The 20,452-nt window shown below is 35.5% G+C and overlaps 1 protein-coding gene across 1 annotated transcript in view; it reads left to right on the top strand.

Annotated features, from left to right (window-relative positions):
* The window catches only part of LOC144309470 (WW domain-containing adapter protein with coiled-coil-like), a 28,630-nt gene extending 10,557 nt beyond the window's left edge, over positions 1-18,073 (top strand). Inside the window, exons 4-9 of the mRNA XM_077890554.1 lie at positions 7,166-7,411; positions 8,911-9,033; positions 10,161-10,309; positions 13,622-13,740; positions 15,211-15,397; positions 16,378-18,073. Of these exons, the coding sequence (XP_077746680.1) occupies positions 7,166-7,411; positions 8,911-9,033; positions 10,161-10,309; positions 13,622-13,740; positions 15,211-15,397; positions 16,378-16,497 (944 nt within the window). The 3' untranslated portion in view covers positions 16,498-18,073. The remainder of the gene's footprint in view (positions 1-7,165; positions 7,412-8,910; positions 9,034-10,160; positions 10,310-13,621; positions 13,741-15,210; positions 15,398-16,377) is intronic.
* Positions 18,074-20,452: the final 2,379 nt, after the last annotated feature.

The following is a 20,452-nucleotide window of genomic DNA, read 5'->3' as shown; positions in this document are numbered from 1 at the left end:
AAAATTTATTTGACGGAGTAAAAGAGCACAAGCAGGGGAGAAACACCCCACCAAGCAGGGAGCCTGATGCAGGGATGCAGGGCTGGATCCCAGGGCTCTGGGATCATGACCTAAGCCAAAGGCAGGCATTCAACTAACTGAGCCATGCAGGCCCCCCATGATTCAAATTTTGTTGAATAACTGAATACGTTAGTAGAAGAATTTAGTCTGTATTAGTCTGTAACTTTAAAATTATGCTAGTTAATCTAAGATGGCACTTTTAACAATGGGACGGGGGAATAGCTGTGATGAAAGAATATACTATTTATAATTTGAGGGGTGGGGAAGGGCTTTTTAAATCAAGATCCAGTATGCCTTTGCCTTTTAAAAAAAAAATGTTGATAAATTTAAACACAAGACATATCTCAAATTGGTAGAAAATACTTGCAACACGTATAGCAATATGTTAAGGATTCATTAAGAATACATCAAAATAGTAGGAAAAAAGACAATCTAATAGAAAAAATAAGCAGTAGATATGAACAAGCAGTTATAGAAGAGGAAATTAAAATTGCCAGCCTTGGCTTACAGCTATAAAAGTTAACTCAAAATGGATCAAATACCTAAAGTTAGGAGCTGAAACTCTAAAAACTCTAAGAAGGAAACGGGTGAAAATTTCTGTGACATTGGATTTGGTAGTGATTTCTTAGATGTGACACAAAAAGCACAGGCAACGAAGGAAAAAGATAAAACGGACTTCATCAGTATTAAAAGCTTTTGTGCATCAGAGGGCACTCTAGAGTCAAAAGGCAACCCATACAGTAGGAGGAAATAAATTGTAAATCCTATATCCAGTAAAGGATTAATATCTAGAATATATGAAATCCTATAACTGAGCAATTAAATGAAACAAGCTAGCTCAAAAATGGGCAAAGGACTTGAATAGACGTGTTCTCCAAGGCCAGCCAGTAAGCACACAAGGCATTCAGCATCAGGGAAAGCAATCAAAACTACAGTAAAAAAAACATTTCACACCCATAGGATGATTATTATGAAAACAAACAGCAATGAAAATAAATGTTTTTGAGGATGTGGGAAAAATTAGACCTCTTTTTTTTATTTTTATTTTTTAAGACCGCTTGTACATTGCTTCTAGGAATGCAAAATGATGCAGCTCCTGTGGAATACAGTTTAGCAGTTCCTCAAAAAATGAAACCTAGAATTACCATAGGATCAAACCATTCTGTGCTTGGATATATAACCAGAAGAATTGAAAGCCAGGGAATCAAACCGGTGGTTATACACTGATATTTGTACCATTGTTATTTAAAATAGCCAAAAGATGGAAATGGTTCAGGTGTCCATCAGCTGTTACAGGTTTTAAAAAAATATATATTAGCTAGACATACAGCCTTAAAAAGGAAGGAAATTCTGACGCATGCTGCTGTGACATAGATGAAATTGAAGACCTTATGCTGAAAGGAGGTAGTATAGTGGCTACTAAGGAGTGGGATGATGAGCCCTTGTTTAATTGGTGACAGAATTTCTGTTTGGAGAGATGAAAAGGTTTTGGAGATGGATAGTGCTATGTGATGTTTGCACAACAGTTTGTAAATACTTAATGGCCCTGAGTTGTAAACCTAGAAGTAGTTAAAGTAGTAAGTTTTATGTTATATATATTTTAGCAGGCTAAAAAATTTCAAGAGAAAGATTATCAGTGCATATTGGAAATTAAGATTAAAATAAGATTTTTCACCTTTAAGATTAGTGACAGTTAACAGCTGGATGTGGGGAAGCACAATTGGTGGGAATGTGTATGTCGGTTATTAGAGGAATCCCTTTAATAAAATCTGTTAAAAGTTTCAATACGGGGATGCTTGGGTGGCTCATGGTTGGGCACCTGCTTCGGCTCAGATCGTGACCCCGGGATCTGGGATCGAGTCCCACATCAGGCTCCCTGCGAGGAGCCTGCTTCTCCCTCTGCCTGTGTCTCTGCCTCTCTTTCTGTGTCTCTCATGAATAAATTTCAGAGTATGTTTATCCTTTACATGTATAGCATAAAGATTTCCTCAGTTGAATAAAAAAGCAAGGTGCAAAAATATATCTTAACATATTTTACATCACCATATTTCTGTACGTTTGTAAAATGCAAAGAAAAGGTTCTGGGTGGTGGATATGTGATTTAACATATTCATGAATTATCAAATTAAAAATAAGTGAAAATCACAGATTATATACCAGGTTACTGCCACCTAGATACCTTATTATTACATTTTTTTCCTACTACTTTTGAATACTTTGTTTCCTTTGTAACTTCCCCATGTTGTAATCTTCAGTGTAACACCATTACTACAAAACAGAACAAAACAAACTGCCCTTCTTGCAACAGTAGTTTGAGCTTTGTTCACATGTTCCCCTGAATATTATTACAGCAACTCTCCAAGCATCAGAGGAAATTAATGATTAGAAATGTAGTATGGTACCTTTTACCCTTTTTAAGTGCAGTGTCTTTAGATCTTATTGTAGATCTAGAAGGAATTCTTTGGCGTGCCAGAAAAATGTAGGTCAAAAATAGATTTTGACTTTGGTTTATGCTCTTGGATATTTTGGATGGGGGCCTAGATTTAGAAGAGGTGAATATTAACTTTAAACCATAAAAGAATTAGGGTATAGTAACAGATTTTTAGGTGACTCTGAAGTTTAGTCTTTAGTAGATTATGGCCCCTACTGGTAAGCATTGGAAATGTAAGTGAATAATTCATACAAGTATAAGGGGAAAGAAAAATTTTGTCAAAGCATATATACCAAAAATGAGAGGATAAAATTTTAAAGTTTATAGTAAAGAGTTGGTTAGAGATCTGTAAGTCTTAGAAATAATCATAAGGGAAAGTGACTTAGTTTAAGTTTAAAATAGGTGTGTAAGAGATTGAAAAAAATGCTCAAAGGAACCTAGATTTGCTTGGGGAGAGTTTACATTTAAGGAATGAGACTGGAGGATGATATTCTTTAAAAGTGGAAGAGCCTATAGAAATGGCTTTGTAATGCAAAAAGTGTTCTTTTACCTACATTTACTTCTTGGTCTTTATTTTGAAAGACCCAAGTTTTTATTTGTTTAGTTTGATAAAAATATATATTTGATGACATTACTGTTTATTCCAAATAGTTCCATTTCCTCTCTGTGTTTTTTAAAAAGAAAGGTTGAGTATTTTATAGGGTTATTTAAAATAAGCTTAAATAAGTTAAATTTATCTCTAAGACTACATATAGTTCCTTACTTTTATGAAAGTAGCATAAAGCTGTAATTGTCAGTTATTTAGGATGGAGATCTTAGACTTTCCTCCGTATTATCATAAATTCTATACTTAGAGATTAGAGGGAGAATGCATGTACGTGGACCTGGGCCTTTACTGCAGGATCAGGTACCCATTCAACAAGTACATGTTGATGCCATCTTGGTGTCATGTCCTCTCGTACCAGGGCTATAGAGATAAATACAACAAAATCCCCCTACTGAAGTTGTTAAAGTTCTGCAAGAAAGGAAAGACAATAAACTATATAATAGAAGATACTGGGTAACGTTAATAGATCTCTTTTAGGGCATTCAAAACACAGGAGAGGTACCCAACCAATACCTTTCTTTAGTAATATTTTAAGACTACCTTACAGAGTAGTATTTTATATCTATATTATTAAACTCAGTACATTGTTCTCAGTTATATATATAGATTGAGGAAAGTAATATGTAAAATGTTTAACATGTAACATGTTTTGGAAGGGCATTTGTATGGATGTGTCTTTATAGGGAGACAAGGTGAGTGGAGCTATTATTAAAATAGTGTGGAAATACTTATATATGTGAAGAGTCTAAAAAACCAAAACCAAGTGTATAGATACAGAGCACACAGCTTGGTGGTTGCTGGGACGAAATAAGTGAAGGAAGTCAGAAGATACAAACTTCCAGTTATAAAGCAATGGGGACATAATGTGCATAATAATACTATTGTATATTTTCAACTAAGTCTTGAAAGTTCTCATAGCAAGAAAAATAATTTTGTAACTGTTTGGAGATCATTTTGCAGTATATATAGATAAGAATGTTGAACACCTGACACTACTAGAATGTTGTATGTCTGTTATACCTCAATGGAAAAAATAGGAGACCTACCTGGGAAAAATGATTTAGCTTTTCTGTCTTGCATCTTATCCTTAATTCCACTCACTCCTGTACCTTTGTGCTATGCTGCTTTGTTTTGGTTTTGTTTCCTTTGGTTTTTAAGGTGAAAAGCAACCTTGAAAGCTCTAACCTGTTTTTTCAGAATCAACTAGGGTGTCAGAATCACCTATAGAATTCTTACAACTTCAACATATGCCTGGGCCTCCCCAGGTTCATTAGAGTGGAGCCCAGGTATCTGTTTTGTTTTGTTTTGTTTTTAGCTTTATAGATAATTCTGATAAGCTTTCTGCTGAAAACTGATACTCAAACCTTTTAATAGAAAAATTCTGGCCTTTAAAGATGTTGCCTGTTCAAGGGTCTCCTAGATATTAAGCAGGATCACCTGGTTTCCATACTACTCTTCAGTGATCTTTGACAGAACTTCAAAAGAAATTTATCTTAGAGTAAACAAACTTACTAAAACTAAGAGTTAAGGATATTTAGTTTTTGTTACTTTATTTCTTTATGGTAATATGTATAGTTTTCTTTTCTGGGGTGTTTCCTTTTTTTGGATTAAAGGGCAGCACTCAAGAGTTTTTTAAGCTGTGCTTATTTTAAAAATGTGTGGATAGATTGAGCAGCATCAGAATACGTTAAAAAACAGAAGAAAGCCACAATAAAAGTAACAAAAGAGTAAGGATCATTTCAGAGGTATGTAAGCACTAATTTGATGGTTCATGCAGAAAGTAAAAATGCAGAACTTGTTTTCATTTTAAACATTAATCAGGAATGCCCCTAAGCTGACCCTTAAGGAGTATGATCTGGAGAAAACTGTCATCATAAAATGTAAGAACTGACAGGTTTTCAAAGGGGAAATTTTATTTCTTTCAAGTTTCTGTATACTTGTATATGAATCCAGAGCAACAAAATTGAACGTGATAGGCAATCTGCTAAACTGAATAACCCTCTTTAAAATGTGTGCTTTACAAAAATTCAGATGTTACACTTTTATCAATTTTGATCATAGTTGATCAACATAGCCATGAAATATATTTTAAAGCAGCTGTGAAGTCCATACTTCAGAGAGCTATTGCCCCTAATTCTTTTGACTATTATAGTAGTGGTATAAAAAGGCTGATAGAGGAGTCCTTTTTCAGTAAGTTTACTAGTAATTCCCAGCTTCTGTGGGGACATGAAGATTAATAAATGTTTAGTTCTTAGAATTGGAAATGAGGATTTGCAGTTACTAGGTAGCAGTGTAATATTCAGATGCAGTATTCCTGCAACTTTTATACATCATATAATAGTCTTAATTTGGGATATATATATATATATATATATATATATACAAACTTGAAAATCTTCAAGAAATAGGTGTGTATGGAAAATTAAAGATTTTTAGCAAATCTTCATATTTAGGCCAGTATTGTAAGCATATGCATGAACATCTTGATTAGTTGTTTTAATATTTTTATCCAGAGGTCCTCTGTTCCTCTTTTTTTCTTTCTTTAAAGTTATTATATTAGTAATATTCCATGGTATGAAAATACAGTGTTCATCTTTCTGTTGGTGAACATTTAGTTTGTTTCTAGTTTTGTGCTAAAATAGAAACAAGCATTGTATTATTATAAAAATTGTAAAGCCATTCCGGTTTCTTCTGGGAAATGTCTTTATTTCATCTTTTGTTCATTTTTCTTTCGTGTAGTTTGTCTTTTCTGATTATAGGAGTTCCTTAGAATACTTATCTGTGCTTTGAATGTAATTGGTTTGCTTTTTGTAGTTTTCTGCGTCTAGATGTCAAAGATACCTTCTTGTTTTCATCTTCTAGTTCTAAAGACACATAACAGAAGTTTAATCGACCTTATATTGGTTTTCTTTCAATTGTGAGTTTTTATACTGGCAAGACACATTTCACTAGCTGTGTTCTTTTTTTTTTTTTTCATGAACTTCATGGCCGTACTAGCCCTTACCTTTTTCTTTTTTTTTTTTTTTTAATTTTTATTTATTTATGATAGTTACAGAGAGAGAGAGAGAGGCAGAGACACAGGCAGAGGGAGAAGCAGGCTCCATGCACCGGGAGCCCGACGTGGGATTCGATCCCGGGTCTCCAGGATCGCGCCCTGGGCCAAAGGCAGGCGCCAAACCGCTGCGCCACCCAGGGATCCCTACCTTTTTCAAATAAGTTAATAGAATCAACTTCTCAAATACTGCCAAAAATGCTTTTGGAGTTTTGATTGCGATTGCATTGACTCTATATATGTAATTTGCAATGATAGCTTTCAGATAATGACCATTTTCCGTGCATGTTTTATTTATTTATTTATTTTTGGTTTATTTAAAATACTGAATATATGTATTGTGGATGGGTTGCTATTAAAAAAGCATCATTTCTAGTGCTAATAAGTTTTAAATGTGACAAATAGATATATTTATAGAAGGAAAGTATGTAATCTGGAAACTCAATTGTTAAGTATGAAAGTTCAAAGTTGGAGTTTCATTCTTCTGATCTGTAGCCTATATTGGAGGTGCTCGCCATGGTGTTAAATCCTGATTTGTTTTCTGGTCATTGTCATGTTTTGGAGGGCTGTTACTGTGGTCATAAACATTTTCACCTTAAATTAAGTCCAGGAGAATTGTATTGTACCTTTATCTTAATAGAAGCTTATTTGAACGTGTAGTTAATACATAACTAACTGTGTTTGAAACAGCATTACCAGTAAACAGAACATGAGACTTTTAGAATCAGACATGAATATAGCAGAATCACTGCTTTACCAAGTTTTGTGATTTCAAGCAAGTTACATAATCTTTCTTGTTTAGTTTTCTCACCTGTGAAATCGGGATATAAAAATACTTAACCCTATTATTCTAAGTAGGTAGATCTTTACTGAGCCCCCTCCCTGTGTCACCTTGGGAAGATGGAATGAAATTACTTGAGTTGGGTGTTTGGCACATGAAAGTTGCTCTTTCGATGTTGGTTCTAGTTTTCTCCAAGTAGTTTTTTTTCAGCCTTGTTATCTCCTTTTTACTTAGAGTCTACACCAGGAGACAAATCTGTATCACATTCTTGCACAACTCCTTCCACATCCTCTGCCTCTGGACTGAATCCCACATCTGCACCTCCAACATCTGCGTCAGCAATCCCTGTTTCTCCTGTTCCACAGTCACCGATACCTCCATTACTTCAGGACCCCAACCTTCTCAGACAGCTGCTTCCTGCTTTGCAAGCCACACTGCAACTTAATAATTCTAATGTGGACATATCCAAAATAAATGAAGGTAAATTGGTAACAGTTTTATTATTATTATTTGCTTCGTGTCGTTAGTAAATTCCCCAATTTAGGAGTGGTCTTTTGTTTCATTTTGAAATTCACATTTGAGCGTCATTCTTTGAAATTCATATCGTAACCTCATGGTTGTTGAAAGCCTTTGGTATTGTAATTGAGTTAGTAGTACTTGGATTTTTCCTGTATATTTTTCTTTTTTTTTTCTCTCTGTATATTTTTCAAGACTTGCTGTGTACGGTATTTACCGGAGATAAAGCTATTCTGTCTGCTTAATGTGTATAATAAATCTCTTTTTTTTAATTAAAATTAAATTTTTTTAATTTCTAAAAACTGATATAAAAACACTTAAATTCTAGCATATTGTTAATTCCAACTTTGCTTTTCAGTATGCTGTTTAGCTAGCAACATCAAAGAAGTCTGAATAAAAGTGGATATAGTTTTAATTGACAAGCTATTCAAATTCAAACAGTCTTAAGAGCATTTTAAAATTTTCTGTTTAGAATAGTCCATTTCAGTATGTGTACATTGTTACATAATATATTTAACAGTAGTGCTAAATGGTTAAGTTCTTCCTTTATCTTAAAAATGGAGCTATTTCACGCTAGTTGGTCAATAATTTTGTTCTTACTGTACTTTCTTGCATTTTGATTTTATTCTCTTAAGATAACTGTGCCATTCTATTTGATAGGTACATGTTTTACTAGGGAAAGTAGGACTTTAAGCAGTTTGAAGAGATGATAGCATAAGAAAATGTCAATAATAAAGGATCTTGTGCTTTGAAAATAAATGATGTTCCTAAATTACCTAGCTTCTTTTATTTAATGTCTGTTCTTTAAAAGATTGTTGGAGTGGGTATTAATGTAGGGTTTTATTTTATTTTATTTTTAAAGATTTTATTTATTTACTCATGAGAGGCACAGAGAGAAAGAGAGGCAAAGACACAGGCAGATGGAGAAGCAGGCTCCATGCAGGGAGCCTGACATGGGACTCGATCCCGGGTCTCCAGGATCATGCCCTGGGCTGAAGGCAGGCACTAAACCGCTGAGCCACCTGGGCTGCCCTAATGTAGGGTTTTAATGGTCACCTTGTTTAGTAAAGCATTCACATGAAATAACTACCCTTTATCTTTTTAATTTCAGGTAACCTACAAAAGCCCTTTAGCTATTAATGAATAGATTTCTGGTATAATCAGAATTTCCAGGGAACACTCTTTACTGTTTTTAAAAAGTCTCCGGAGTTTCTTAAATTGAACACAAATTTTAATGCAAAGGAAAACTACTGTTTTCCTTTACAAAAAAAAACCATTAAATTTCTTCTACCTCTGATCATTTCCTATCTCTGGACCCATTTTATTACCATCTTACAGATTTTTATTTTGAGAGTTCTAGTTTGAAACACTGCAGTTTCTTTGGGGTTTTTTTAGTTTTCAAGTTGTTACTAATACCATACTGTGCCACTATGTTTTTATTTTAATTTAAGATATGTGTTTAGTTCTTACAGCAGCTGTGACACAAGCCTCATTGCAGTCTATAATTCATAAGTTTCTTACTGCTGGACCATCTGCTTTCAACATAACTTCTTTGATTTCTCAAGCTGCTCAGCTCTCTACACAAGGTATTCATTTTCTTAGGTATTGTGAGAATTGTATATTAATTTGGAGCAGGGGGTTCATGGTAAAACTTTTTGGTTTCTGAAGAGACTAGCTATAACAATTTGATGTTTGTTTTACAGGATCCTGTAATTTGTTTTTAATTTTATTTATTTATTTATTTGAGAGAATGTACATGAGGGCGGGGAGAAACAGACTTTCTGCTGAGCAGGGAGCCCAATGTGGGACTCAATCCTGGGACCCTGAGACCATGACCTGAGCAGAAGGCAGATGCCCAATCTATTGAGCCACTCAAACACCCCTGATGTTTGATGATTTTTTTTTCTAACACTAGTATATACAGTATTTTTTTTTCCAGATGAGGCAAACATTGACATTTATCTTCCAGTATTGCCATTAAATCTGTAATACATATTTAATTCAGACTTTAAGTTGTCAATGTACTCTAAAGCTGAGTGTAAACTGATATAAAGCTGAGTGTAAACTGATAGGTCCTCAATTTTTATGAAACATTGAATATATTTTAAGTGTTGGTTTGGTTCACATTTGATGTTTAATGATTTTTGACTGACCACAGGATACAGAAATGCTCAAGTCCTGTCTTAAATTACCTATTTCTCTTCTCCATGAAACATCCAATGGAAAGAGGCATATATAGGAACAAAGAAGAAATGAATTGGTCACTTTGACTTGTCCCCCTGCCCCAATTCTGAAAACTAATAAACTGAGCAGAAACACTTATTCTGAAATTGAAATATAATAGTGCAAAGACTTAACTCTCTGGTTATCCTCATGAGGCAGGAGATAAAGGGGTATAACCAGGCCTAAATATAGAATAAGAAAGAACAAATAAGAATGGTGAGGATGCCTTCCATGTGAGAATAGTTCAGGCTTACCTTCTTGCTTCAGCCTAAAAAAACAGGTTGGAGGAGGCATACATTGGATGTGCTTCTCTAATTCACAGCTCGTTTTTAGTCCGTGACTCCAGTGAGTATTTCAGATTCTGACTTTAAACAGTTAAGTGTTCTGTCTGGTGTTCAGGGGGCATGTAGAGGGATGGAAAGACCTCTACATATATATTACGGAAGTTTTGGTTTATTTGGAATTAATTAATTGCTTTACTTTTTCACAGCTCAGCCATCTAATCAGTCTCCAATGTCTTTAACTTCTGATGCATCATCCCCAAGATCGTATGTGTCTCCAAGAATAAGCATACCTCAGACTAACACAGTCCCTATCAAACCTTTGATTAGTACTCCTCCTGTTTCATCACAGCCAAAGGTATGTTGCTTTTGAGGGAAATTTGGAAAAGAAAGCACGAAAGCACTCACTTCTGGAAAAACAAGTTTAATGTTTTAGACTCTCTATTGTAGGAAAAGCCCTCTTTGAGAACGTGTAGTAGTGGTGGAGTGAATGATGGGTCAGCTTAGATGCAGGTTAGTCTCAGTAAATTGAGGACTCTAGAGGGAGTTGCATCTATGCTACTTTTAAACATTTTTTTAATTAAAAAATTATATTTATTTATTTACAGAGAGGGCATGGGGGGGGGAGGGCAGAGGGAGAAGCAGACCCCTTGCTGAGCTGGGAGCTCACTGGCGGCTTGATCCTAGTACCGGGAAGTCAGACACATAACTGACTGAGCCACCTAGGCACCCCCATCATATGTGTTACTTTTATACGCTGATTGTTTTCTCTTACTGGCTGAGATTTGTGACCTGGAGGAAGAGTGGGATAAAGAAGGATAAAATAATTGTCTTAATATTTGTAGAGTTTTTTAACTTTTTAAAAGATATAACCTGTTTTCCAGTGGCTTTCCTCCCATACTTTTATTTTAGAAATGAATCCATTTCTGTGCTAAGAGCTTAATAGTATTATATTTAACTTCACATCATGAGAATCAACTACTATTTGCTTCATTTAATAGATAAGAGAATTAAGCCTTCAGTTAAATCCAGTTTTTGTGGTGGAATCAGAATTTAAGGCCTAGGTCTTTCTGAACACAGAATCCATTTTACTAAGCTTATACTACCTGTGTTTCTCCAAGCAAAAGTTTGCATGAATGGCTCCTCAGAGACAGTTAGAAAATTGCTGGTCTCTTCTTATTGGAATATAAACCAGACCTTAACAACACTGCCTTCAGATTTTATACTATATCATTTGAGTCTTGCCCAAATTTTTTTTTTTTAAGATTTTATTTATTCGTGAGAGACACAGAGAAAGGCAGAAACACAGGCAGAGGGACAAGCAGGCTCCATGCAGGGAGCCCGATGTGGGACTTGATCCCAGTACTCTGGGATCACACCCTAGGTGGAAGGCAGACGCTTACCTGCTGAGCTACCCAGGTATCCCTTACCCAAAATTTCTTAAGCAAATCTTAGTCATACTCATTCTTTGCTTTGTAGTCCTATTACCAGCAAAACATTAAAAGATTTGGAAGTTGGTATATGCACAAATTGCAGTTTTTTTTCTTAATGGTAAATTTAAGAAATTCTTTTTAGTTAAAAAGTAGGCTATTTCAATCCTTCATGCTGAAGATTTTTTTTTTTAAGAAGGAACTTTTTTTTTTTAAGAATTTATTTATTTATTCATGAGAGACACAGAGAGAGAGAGAGAGAGAGAGGCAGGCAGAGAGAGAAGCAGGATCCATGTAGGGAGCCCGACGTGGGACTCGATCCTGGGACTCCAGAACCAGGCCCTGGGCCAAAGGCAGGTGCCAAACTGCTGAGCCACCCAGGAATCCCCTGAAGATTTTTTTTTTTTTAAGATTTTATTTTATTTTATTTTATTTTAATTTTTTATTTATTTATGATAGTCACACAGAGAGAGAGGCAGAGACGTAGGCAGAGGGAGAAGCAGGCTCCATGCACCAGGAGCCCGACGTGGGATTCGATCCGGGGTCTCCAGGATCACGCCCTGGGCCAAAGGCAGGCGCTAAACCACTGCGCCACCCAGGGATCCCTAAGATTTTATTTTTAAGCAGTCTCTACGCTTATCGTGGGGCTCGAACTCACAACCCTGAGATCCAAGAGTTGAATGCTCTACCTACTAAGCCAACCAGGGGTCTTGCCAAAATTTTATATTGAAATAAAGTTAAGGCTTAAAGCTTTAGGCTTTTTCACAGAAGCCTAAAAATAAAAACGTATTGAAAGATAACTTGAAATTGATGCTAGGACAGCTTTTAGGTCTTCCTTAGCTTATCCCTTCCCTATTTAAGTCATTTATCTAAACTCATTTTAGGGTCAGTCTGGATTGATACATTTAACTCAAAATTTAAAAAGAAATTAGTCTATTCTGCAATTTCATACTGTTTGCACTTTGTGAGAGAAGGAAAAAATTGTTTCAACAAAGGAGATCTTCTTAGAGCTTAAAACTCGTCAGGGTGTAGTATCTTAGGAGTACAATAAATAATGACTAAAAGTGATTGTAAAGTTTTACAATCAGTTATAAGATTAGCATTTCAAATCCCTTATGTATATGGGCATCAAATTTTTTTTTTAATTTTATTTATGATAGTCATACAGAGAGAGAGAGAGAGAGGCAGAGACATAGGCAGAGGGAGAAGCAGGCTCCATGCACCGGGAGCCTGACGCGGGATTCGATCCCGGGTCTCCAGGATCACGCCCTGGGCCAAAGGCAGGCGCCAAACCGCTGCGCCACCCAGGGATCCCCATCAAATTTTTTTTTAAGTGGGAATTCAGTATTAAGTAGACCTTATAAAAATGCTTATAAAAATGATTTTTATGTAGCCAGGCTATCCAGATTTGTTTGGGGGAATATTAAAAAAAAAAAAAAAAGGAAGAAAGAAGAAAAAAACAAAACTATTATTGGAGGATGTGACTTAATCACAAATGGCTGTCTGCCTTCGTGCCTTAATTCGGGGCTTGTGTTTAAAAGTACTTGTTTTCTTTTTCTGTGGCATGTAAGTATGTGTAGTGTACATATCCTCACTGACAATCATGGTCCTCTTGTTCCACCTCTGTAGGGTAACATGTCTTTGAAGACCACTCCAGTGTTGACTCATTCACTGGTAGACCAATCTATACGCTCTGCATATGTGGTTTAAATTTGAGCAGCTGTATTTGTATGATATAGTAACATTAATTTTTACTGATATAAAAATAACTGAATCAGAGGAGCTATCTTAGTGTATTAGAAAGAAAACTGGGCTCAACATTAGAGAACTAGTTTGTGTTCTTCTGCTTTACAAAAAGTAATCTTAAAGTCTTCTGGGCCATTTTATGAAGAAATTCTATGTTAGTCTCAAAATGAACGTGGCTCTTCTAACTGTGAACTTTGGGAAATTAATCTGACTGCAATTCTTGAAGTCTCTAGATTTTTCAGAGTTTAAGACTATCCAACTAGATTTGGAGGGGTGTGTGGATTTGGGGACCTGGATGACCATGATTTACACAATTAAATATGTCTATATCACTAATAATTATGAAACAATTAGGGGACAGCTCATGTTATCTTAAAAATTACTAAAGAATAGAAATAAGAGACTTCACATTGATAGTACTTTTGGTTTTATGTACTTTCCATGGTATTTATGTATATAATAGAAGCCTGTCTCACCAGATTTTGACATTTCAGGTTAGTACTCCAGTAGTTAAGCAAGGACCGGTTTCACAATCGGCCACACAGCAGCCTGTAACTGCTGACAAACAGCAAGGTCATGAACCTGTCTCTCCTCGAAGTCTTCAGCGCTCAAAGTAAGTTCATGTGTGTTGAAACATTTTTTCATTAATGTTGCATGCTGCATTGTTTGAATATTATAAAAATATATGTATAATAGAACTTGATCTTGTAAGAATCCATGGTTAGCCTAAGTTTTATGTATTATAAGATTTACAAAGGCAAATCTTACTCCAAGTAGGTTGTTGTCTCTAGTAATGAAGCCAGCTTATTTTTTGAAGAAAGTCATTCTTCAGATTTTACTTAATAGAATATGATAGGAGTAACAATATGTCATACTTGTACAAAGAGGGCACCTGATTTTATAATACTTGTTGGAAATGACATCATTTTTTAACCTCCTCATAGCAGTTTTAGATATGAGTGTATTGCTGAATCCAAAAATGGGAAATACTATTTCTCAACTGGTATGTGTCAGGTTTTCCTAAGAGCTTCAATTTTGACCCCTGTGTGGAGTGCTTGTCAGATAGGGCTGTATTGTGTTACATGTTTCTTTGTTAATTAACAAATACAACTTTAAATGATTTTCATTTGATTGATTTTCCTATTTTGATTTCTTGCTATGAGGTAGCAAAATAATTCAACTATTGTTTTTATTGTTGTTTTCTAAACAAGCATTTCAGAACTTTTACATCCAAATGAGAGTTGTTCCCTTCAAAATAATCACCTTGGGAAGCTGTCTACTTACTCCAGCAATGTTGCCATTGCTCAGAACATTTTTGGGAAATACTTCTTTTAAATTGTCTTTAGAGGCTGCAGTATTATTTTAAATATCCTCAGTGATGAAAACTCTTCATCCTTTGGGAGATTTAGTTTTTGGAAATAACTGAAATTCATTCAGAGCCAAGTCTGGTGAAGCAGGTAGGAAATCAACTTGGGTGATTAAAGTTTTGGTTCTTACCACCATATCCCCAAACCCTAGCCAAACCATACAGTTTTAAAAGAAGATAACTTATCTCAGAGTGTTATTTTGGGTCTTATTTTGCCACTAAACTCATTTGTTGCTGTCCAATAAAATGCCTGTATTTTGCTTCACATTATCTACCCTCTGATTCAGTATTTTGTTCTGACACTAAACAAAGGCAATAGATTTTTTCCCCCTCTTTATCTACATGTACTTAAGATGCAATACTCAGTTGTGCCTTATATCTACAACTGTTAAAATATGACCATTTCTTAGTTACATTCTGAGTAGTGTTTCTGGTATACAAAATCACAGGTTCTGCTGTCAAATTTGAAGAGCACTATTAGTTTAAATTTAACTGACATTACTGTTCTTAGAAGGGCCCTTTTTCCTCCCAAAAGTGTGTTTAAGGAGTACATGATATATAACTACACTTTGGATTTTAAATTCTATGTATTTGATGTTAAAATAACAGATTTTTCTTAGGAATTTGGATATCTTTAATTTAATAGAAGATATTGACAATTTTTAGGTATCTCCTTTTAAAAATATACTATACATTCAATTCTTTTTTCTCTTCCAGTAGCCAGAGAAGTCCATCGCCTGGTCCAAATCATACTTCTAGTAGTAATGCATCAAACGCAACAGTTGTACCACAGAATTCATCTGCCCGACCTACATGTTCATTAACACCTACGCTAGCAGCACACTTCAATGAAAATCTCATAAAACATGTTCAAGGATGGCCTGCAGATCATGCAGAGAAGCAAGTATGTTACATGATTCATAGCAGATGTTTTACCTTTGGATGAATGACAAAATATAATTTCTTCTAGAAAATCTAATCTAGATCACTGAATTTAAGCTACATTTAAAGTAATGTCTAATTAGATTGTCTATAGTCAGTGCATTAAATTAAATATTTGGTAAGCACTTATTTTAGGGCATTTATGAGATAACTTTTTATGGTTTCACATAAAATATTTTAATATACTCAGCATTTAGCACTGTGCTGAGTGCTTTATTTTCTCCACTTCTCAAAACTGTTAAGCAGTGCAGATGAGTTCTCCCATTTTACCATTGAAGACCCTTAAGACCAAATAAATTATATACCAAAGTCACCCAGTTAGAATAGTTATGAGGCTTAAAGCCAGGATGCTACTCAGCCAGCTGCTCTGATAGTTTTAGAACTTGTTCATACTATTACTCTTCTATCTCTCCACTAGACTAGCAAGTAGAAGTTAGAAAACAGTTTTGCTTTGGAATGAGGGACCTTTGGACATTCCAATTAACTGCCATTGGCTTCTCCCTTTTAGCAGCTTACTGACTGTCTGAAATTTTCTCTAAGTTCACAGAGGTAATATTGCATATCTTATGACATCAGAATACAGTGAAGTCCCTTTTAACATTGTTACACCTGAACTTTACTCTGGCTGACTCAGCATCTTATTAACCACGAATCATGAGCTCTTCTATCCTTAGTGCTATGCAATACTAAAATTGGAAATACTATATCCTCCAGAAGTTGAAGGGGGAAATCTTGGAAAAATACCTTCTTTCCACCATTAGACAGTTTTTTAAAGAAAATCCTTTTTCTCCTTTAGATTCACTATCATTTTTGTGGATTTAAAGGCGGATTGTTCTGTAATCTTGGTACAAAGTTGTCAGAAATTTAATGTTTTGGGGTTTTTGTTTTTTTTTTTTGTACGTGATTGTGGCATGTATGTGATCTTTATTTCTTTAATTATAGGCATCAAGATTGCGAGAAGAAGCCCATAATATGGGAAGTGTTCACATGTCAGAAATTTGTACTGAATTAAAAAATTTAAGATCTTTAGTCCGAGTATGTGAAATTCAAGCAACTTTGTGAGAGCAAAGGTAAGTTTTTCACTGACAAAGTTTTTGTCTTAGTATATCTTAAATCAGACTGAAGAATATAAATCAAATTTCATTTCTGAAATTTAAAGTTCTCTTTGATAGAACGTGTTCCATAACACTGTAACTGCATTTTTAAAAAACGATTGATTTAAGAGAGAGAGTGAGTGAGGTGGGTGGGGGGGAGCAGAGGCAGAGAATCTTTAAGCAGACTCCCTACTAAATGTGGAGCCTGATAACACGTCTTGATCTCTAGACCCATAATAAGATCATGACCTGAGCCAAAACAAAGAGTTGAACTCTCAACCAACTGAGCCACCCAGGTGCCCCACACTATGATTACACTTTGTAATTTAATAATAATCCTGGTGAATGGTAATGGCATCTAGATTTTAGTTCTCTAACCCATGGTAGATGCTTCATTAGACTTTTGTCTTCTAACTCTGTAAAGTACAATAGTATTTAAATAGTGAAATGTTATAACACTGTTAACATATAATGTTAACTAAATGTTAACAACAACTGTTAACACAGTTGACAGCAACTAATTATAAAGGGTCTCCTCTTCAATTGAGGGTAGTATTTGGTTGCTGGCCATACTTGTTTCAGTTGAAATTTCAAATCACTGTAAACATTGTCTTTGGATATTTCCAAGATCCCTTGGAAATTTAATTGTCTAGCAAGTATATCTGTTTCTGAGGTGTTTTCACTTAAACTCTTCTTGTCTCTCAGTTTTTAATCTAGTATCCTACTCAAGCAAGGATATCTACATCCAAGTAAATAGGACAGATATTTTTTACATGTGTCTTATAAAATCAAGGACAAATTTTTAAGGGCCTCTCACATCCTATCTTTATAAGTCACTGGGTCACAAGTAGAGTTAGTCTTAACATGAATCTACAAATATTTAGTAAATACCAAGTTGGCATTTATAGTAAAAATTGAAAACTGTTTTTGTCTAATCCTTTATTAAATTCTCTGGAGTTGTATTTTGAATATCAACTGGGATTTGTTTATGATTGCTCTGAAAGTACTTCAAACATACATAAAACTTGACTACATTTTGGCTTAATAAGACAGGTGATTTGACTTTTAGGAAATTATTTGCTGCCCCAACTATTGACAACAGTATACACTGATTACCAAGCTATAAATACTATATAATTATGCCTATTTCACTGGTACAGGCAGTAAATATCATACTCCATAGAAAAGAAGGGTCAGAAGTTCATGGAAGGTTTATGAAGTTCATGGAAACCTAGTTAGCCGTGGAGTTTATTTTATTTTTTGTTTTAAATATGCTTGTTAATTGGAATTTGACTCAGCTTTCTTTATGAGCCTATGTTTATATTGAGAATTTGTTCTTCAAAATGATTAGCCTCTTGCACCTAGTTTATTCTAGGCTTATTCTGTTGTGGCCTAGAAAACATATTTGGCTCAGGTTGTGATCCCGTGGTACTGGGATCAAGTCCCACATCAGGCTCCCTGCAGGGAACCTACTTCTCCCTCTGCCTATGTCTCTGCTTCTGTATGTCTCATGAATAAAGAAATAAAATAAAATATGTGTCTCATATTTAATATGTGCTGCCTTTTGTGTGTATCTGTGGTGATACAGTAAATGACATTTTAAAAAATCAGTCTTTATAGTCAAATTAATTGAGAAATTGTTAGAAAACCAGGAGACATTCTAACTTTTGTCATCCTAGTGTTTCATGCATTCACTGGTCATTTTGTCTTAACTCTAGACTAACACATTTATTTATTTTTAAATATTTATTTATTTGAGATGGGGAGGGGCAGAGGGAGAGAGAATTTAGAGCAGACTCCCTGCTGAGCACAGAGCCTGCCATGGGGTTTGATCTCAGGACCGGACCTTAAGATCATGACCTGAGCCAAAAGCAAGAGTTGGGACACCCAACTGACTCAGCCACTCAGGTGCCCCTAGACCAATCCATTTTTAATTTCTTAGTTTTAACTGTAGTTATTCATTTTATCTTTTTTTAAACATTTTTAAAAGATTTTTTATTTATTTAAAAAAATTATTTATTCATGAGAGAGAGCAGCAGAGACAAAGGCAGAGGGAGAAGCAGACTCCATGCAGGGAGCCTGACGTGGGACTCGATCCCGGTCTCCAGGATCAGGCCCTGGGCTGAAGGCAGAGTTAAACTGCTGAGTTAAAACTAGACCTGCCCTACGACCAGCAATTGCACTGTTGGGGATTTACCCCAAAGATACAGATGCAGTGAAACGCCGGGACACCTGCACCCCGATGTTTCTAGCAGCAATGTCCACAATAGCCAAACTGTGGAAGGAGCCTCGGTGTCCATCGAAAGATGAATGGATAAAGAAGATGTGGTCTATGTATGGAATATTACTCAGCCATTAGAAACGACAAATATCCACCTTTTGCTTCGACGTGGATGGAATTGGAGGGTATTATGCTGAGTGAAATAAGTCAATCAGAGAAGGACAAACATTATATGGTGTCTCATTCATTTGGGGAATATAAAAATAGTGAAAAGGAATGAAGGGGAAAGAAGAGAAAATGAATGGGGAAATATCAGAGAGGGTGATAGAACATGAGAGACTCCTAACTCTGGGAAATGAACAAGGGGTGGTGGAATGGGAGGTGGGCGGGAGTTGGGGTGACTGGGTGACGGGCACTGAGGGGGGCACGTGATGGGATGAGCACTGGGTGTTATGCTGTGTGTTGGCAAATTGAACTCCAATAAAAAGAAATTTTTTTAATTTTTTAAAAAATTAAATAAATAATATAAAAATCATGTACTATGTATTTCCCTAAATTAAAGTGGAGTGAGTCAGAGCTCCAGGCGCTTGACAACTGCATCCCCTCACACTGTGTCAGTTTTGGGGCCATCATTGGAGACAGCCATGGTTCAGTGTGTTTCTGATCGCAGAGGTCCATGAGTCCCCAGGACACCAGATCAATTTTTGGAATTATTTACATACTTAGAACAATTGAGATAAAGAATAAGACTCTGGTGAACCAGGCAGATGGAAAACCTCTCTGAAGGTGACAAAAAGCCAACAGCTCTAAATCTACAGGAGCTTACCCCAAATGGACACAGCGATTCCCTGGGGCTCCCTGCTCCTACCTCCACAGTCTCTATCTTTATCTCCCCCATACTAGATCCAGGCGGGGTCACACACATATACATAAAGATTGGTTGGTTCCACAGTGACTCTACACTTCTTTCCTTTGAAGAATAGCATATGCTGCATGTCTCTAATAAGAAAGTAATACAGGTTCACTGCAGAATCTGGGAAAAAGTATAAGAGAGAAAGTAAAGGAAATTTAGGGAAAACTAATATAACATTTGGTTCTATGGCTTTCCAAACAGGTTTATATGTTTTTTAAAATGGGGTCATGCTGTACGTTTGCTTTTTCACTAAATTTCTACGTTTGCCTTACACCTTGTTAATAAATGATAATAATCTGCCATTTGGTCTTCCCTGATGTGAAAATGCTTTTTGCCTGTGAAATATAAACAGATTGAAAGAATTCAAAATCCAGCTTCATCCAGTTTAAACTTGAATATTGAGAGACTCAAATGTTATGAGAAGGGGTTATCTTTAGAATAATAATTACTAACTAACATTCATTGGATGCTTATTCTTATGTTAGGCATGATGCCAGGAACTCTAAAATGTTATCTGGTTAGATGCTTACAATAACCCTGTAAAATAGAATCATGGCCCTTATTTTCAAATGACACAGTAGCATAGAGGGGTCCAGAAACTCGCAAAGGACTCAGTTTGGCATTGGGGGTGGTGAGTCTTAGTGCCATGTCAGCCAAACTAAAGGTCATGTTTTTAACTACTGCATTCAATTATTCAAGTGGTCTCTATCGATAAAGTCATTTCTATACACTAACAATGAGACTGAAGAAAAAGAAATTAAGGAGTCAATCCCATTTACAATTGCACCC

Source organism: Canis aureus, unplaced genomic scaffold, assembly GCF_053574225.1.
Source record: "Canis aureus isolate CA01 unplaced genomic scaffold, VMU_Caureus_v.1.0 NW_027326412.1_RagTag, whole genome shotgun sequence".
Lineage (NCBI taxonomy): Eukaryota > Metazoa > Chordata > Mammalia > Carnivora > Canidae > Canis > Canis aureus.
Note: the sequence above shows the minus strand (reverse complement) of the source record. Positions and strands in the feature narration are given on the sequence as shown.